Source organism: Cyprinodon variegatus, unplaced genomic scaffold (assembly GCF_000732505.1).
Source record: "Cyprinodon variegatus isolate N-32 unplaced genomic scaffold, C_variegatus-1.0 Scaffold331, whole genome shotgun sequence".
NCBI lineage: Eukaryota > Metazoa > Chordata > Actinopteri > Cyprinodontiformes > Cyprinodontidae > Cyprinodon > Cyprinodon variegatus.
This window is the reverse complement of record NW_015150784.1, coordinates 74,885-78,455: the sequence shown is the minus strand read 5'-3', so window position 1 is coordinate 78,455 and position 3,571 is coordinate 74,885. Positions and strand designations below refer to the sequence as shown.

Below are 3,571 nucleotides of genomic sequence, written 5' to 3'. Positions count from 1 at the left end.
CTGTAGCTTCTCCAGAGTTACCATGGGCCTCTTGGCTGCTTTTTCTATTGACTCTTTACCAGGCCTCTCAGCTTAGGTGGATAGCTGTGTCAAATTCGGTTTGTACTTTCTCTTTAGATGGTAAATGGTTGGGATATTGTTTCATTACCTTGGTGTCTGTTATTTCTTCAAAAGTTTATCTAAGCTATGTGCTCCATTGGTCTTCATGATGCCGTTTGTTCATTAATGTTTTCTAACAAATCTCTGCCTTCTTAGCGCAGCTGTGTTTATAATGGCATTAAGTATCACTTTAACTCTTAAGACATGGAAGTGGCTGTTTGTATTGCAACAAATTGTTCAGTGGTGTTAATGTATTGGCACATTGAGAAATTTTGACATGCTTGTCTGCTTTCAGATCTTTGACATTTAATTCTTGTTTAATGTTTTCCTGCCTTTATATTTTCACTTTGCTGTGGAATATCCCTAATAATCAGCTGATTTCTTTTTTCTGGCCTCACCTCATCTCTCTGTCAATTCCAGATGTCAGTCAGGTGTTCCATCAGTTAACATAAGTGATGTCACCACCAATGAAAGGGACCTGATTAACACTCAGCGGGGGAAAAGAACTGCTCCTAAGCCTCCTGGAAGGAATCAGCCGCAAAGACAGAGACGGGAGGAGGAAGACATGTCGTCTACACATCTGTCACAAATGAACAAGCAGAGTAAAGACAAAAACGTCAAAACTGTCAGTGTTGCTCCACAGCGTTCTGTGCAGATAATTGCTCCACTAAACAGACCTTCCAAAGATTTGAACAACCTGAGCCAGACGGAAAAAGACTTCACCAAAGAGGAGACGACCAAAAACGGCAAACGTCCTGCTCCATCAATACCGTGCACTGCTAAAGATGAGCCTCACAGAGGTGTGTTGGAGATAAAAAAAGACAGAGCAGTTTATGGATTGAACCCATTCGAAGATGATGATGATGACACTGAGCTCACAGCTTTTGATGAAACAACAAACTCTGGCAAAACTGACCCAGTATGCTGGCCTCCTGTCAAACAGGAAACTGACAAAGACGATGCCAAAATCAAATCTTCAAAGATGGCTCGTGCCCCCCTACCGCCCCCTCTGAATGAGACCCCCTCAAACTCAATAATCTGTCAAAACCGTGATGAAGACGGAGGGTCAGATGCCATTAGAGCAATTGTTCCAAATAAGACATGCAACCCACAGAAAGAGGCCACCAGTCATGTGCAGGTGAAAGAGTCTCCAAACAGAGAGTCCAAGCAGATTGGGACTGTGGCAGCTATAAAGGAGGAGGGACCTCCTGCAGCTTCACGCAGGTACAGTAGACCTGTTAGTCCTGAATGGTGCTCATTATTTCTACATCATGTAACAAAAGTATCATTGTTTGCATTCTGCTCCTCCGACCTTACCATCAGCGTCATGGCCTTGGGATTTTATTTAACTAGAGATTTTATTTAGCATGTGCTGGGCTGGGGATTACAGCTGATTAGAAAACTTATGGAATAAAAAACATGAAACTCTGTTGAATGCTACAGAAGACTTAAGACTGAGATGATGGTTTAGCTTTCAGTAGACCTAGGACCTGTTAATGTGCAGACTTGAAACCAAATTGGAATTTTTGACATTATTAGAAATTGATATTTAAAATCCATACAGTCTGTTGAATCTTTAGCTTTTAGGCAAAAAAGAGCAAACAATCTTTAGATCTAAAAGCTAATATAGTGGTTCGTGGTTGGGTCGTTGCGCTTAGAATCCAGAGGTTCTGAATTCAAGACCTACTCCCTCAGACTGCCACTTTGGGTCCCCTTAACCCCATACTGCTCCCTGGGCACCACATAATGGCAGCCCACTGCTCCCCAAGGGGATAGGTTAAATGCAGAGAGTATGTTGCTCTGTACTTGTTACAGAGTAATGACAATAAAAGCTAGGGGGGGAAAAAAGACACCTATACTTGCATCTAAGGTTTGCATGCAATTTATCTAACTTGGACCCAATGCAAAATAAATGTATAGATAAAGTTATAAAATTCACTCCCTGCATTAACCCCCAAATGCATGCCATACTCATCAATCTTTTATTTGCATTTAGTTCAGTAACCACATAAAATTTTGCCTCACAGGTAATAACTGTGTTGGTCTGTAACATTAAATCCCAAAAGTTGCACTGATACCGGTGTTTGTAGTAGTACAAATTAGGAAAAAATTTAAGGGATTTGTATAGTTTTGCTTTATACAACACAACAACCTTCCAGTAAGTTAGAATTTTTTTTCTCCCCACCAAATCATACATTAAATGTTCCTCAGCTTTAGTTCTCTTGTTTATCTGACATTCCTATGTATTTTTCATTCTCAAACCTTTTGTTCTTGCAGACTTCAGCCTGTAAAACCCCTTAATCCTCTGGAGCAGCAGTCTGACTCTGTTGTTAAAGTTGGAAATGAGAACAGAGCCACAGGATTAGACTGTAATGGAGTTCAGCACAAAACAAACGTATGCATTTTCAAATTAAACTAAACGTTTGATACCAATTCAAAGATGGCTGAGACGTTTTATTATAATCTGATTACTTCCTTTCCACCCACAGGTTGGCACAGAGAGATCAGGACCGTACTCCCAGCTGACTCGTGAGGAACTAATTGCCTTGTTGTTGAAACAGGAGAGCCAGCTCTCTGAGAGGGATAAAAAGATATCCGAGCTGGAGCAGTACATTGACAACTTACTGGTGCGGGTCATTGAGGAGAAGCCAAGTATTCTAATGTCCTTGAGCTCTTTAAAGAAGGCTGCCTAAGTGGATTTACAGCTGACACTTTCAATCAGATCAGACCTCTGTGGTCCGACTTTATTCACTTCACTTCTAAATGAAAAAACTAGGCTTTCAAAGGTGGTTCGAGTTCATCACTGAATACTGGATCTTTTGATCAACAGACTGTGAGGTGGGATAGACTTCAAAGATAATTTATCGAGGAGATGAAATCAAAAAGCAGAGGTGAATTAATGCTATGACTGTTGCAGTTTCAGATAAACCATTTTATGTGTTTTTTTCTTTGTCATGTCTGTAAAAATCAAGTTACACATTTCTATATGTGATTCTCTGCAAGGACGTTTGATTGTTTTCATGTAGAGCATTAAAGTAAAACATCAGACATGTTATATTGTCTGGTTAAAACAAAACAGTTTTTTTTCTCTTGCCTGGTCATAAAAAAAAGCCTTACATTTGATACTCTTTTCTGGAATTATATTTTTTATTTTTGTTGTCCTGAATGTTAAATGTTTGTATGCTTCTGCAAATCAAGAGCACTTTATTATTAATTTTGTGAACGGTAATTAAACACTGTAAAAATTTAACCTTTCTTTGGCTCACTGAATTGTTTTCTTTATATTTGCATAATAAAAATATACAAAATGTTTTTGTTTTGTTTTGTTATCCGAGGCCATAGTCTTATCAAAATAGTAGGTTTTTAATTACAGAATCTGCATCACAATACTTACCATTATCAAGCAGACCAGAAATGCTCCTTGGCCATTTAATTCTTCAGTACTTGTAGGTATTTTACAATTATAGAATTT

General features: G+C 38.9%; 1 protein-coding gene across 1 annotated transcript in view; it reads left to right on the top strand.

Moving 5' to 3' along the window:
• Positions 1–3,200, top strand: part of rab11fip1 (RAB11 family interacting protein 1 (class I)) — a 17,111-nt gene extending 13,911 nt beyond the window's left edge. Inside the window, exons 5-7 of the mRNA XM_015385094.1 lie at positions 520–1,323; positions 2,377–2,494; positions 2,589–3,200. Of these exons, the coding sequence (XP_015240580.1) occupies positions 520–1,323; positions 2,377–2,494; positions 2,589–2,792 (1,126 nt within the window). The 3' untranslated portion in view covers positions 2,793–3,200. The remainder of the gene's footprint in view (positions 1–519; positions 1,324–2,376; positions 2,495–2,588) is intronic.
• The last annotated feature ends 371 nt before the right edge of the window (positions 3,201–3,571 follow it).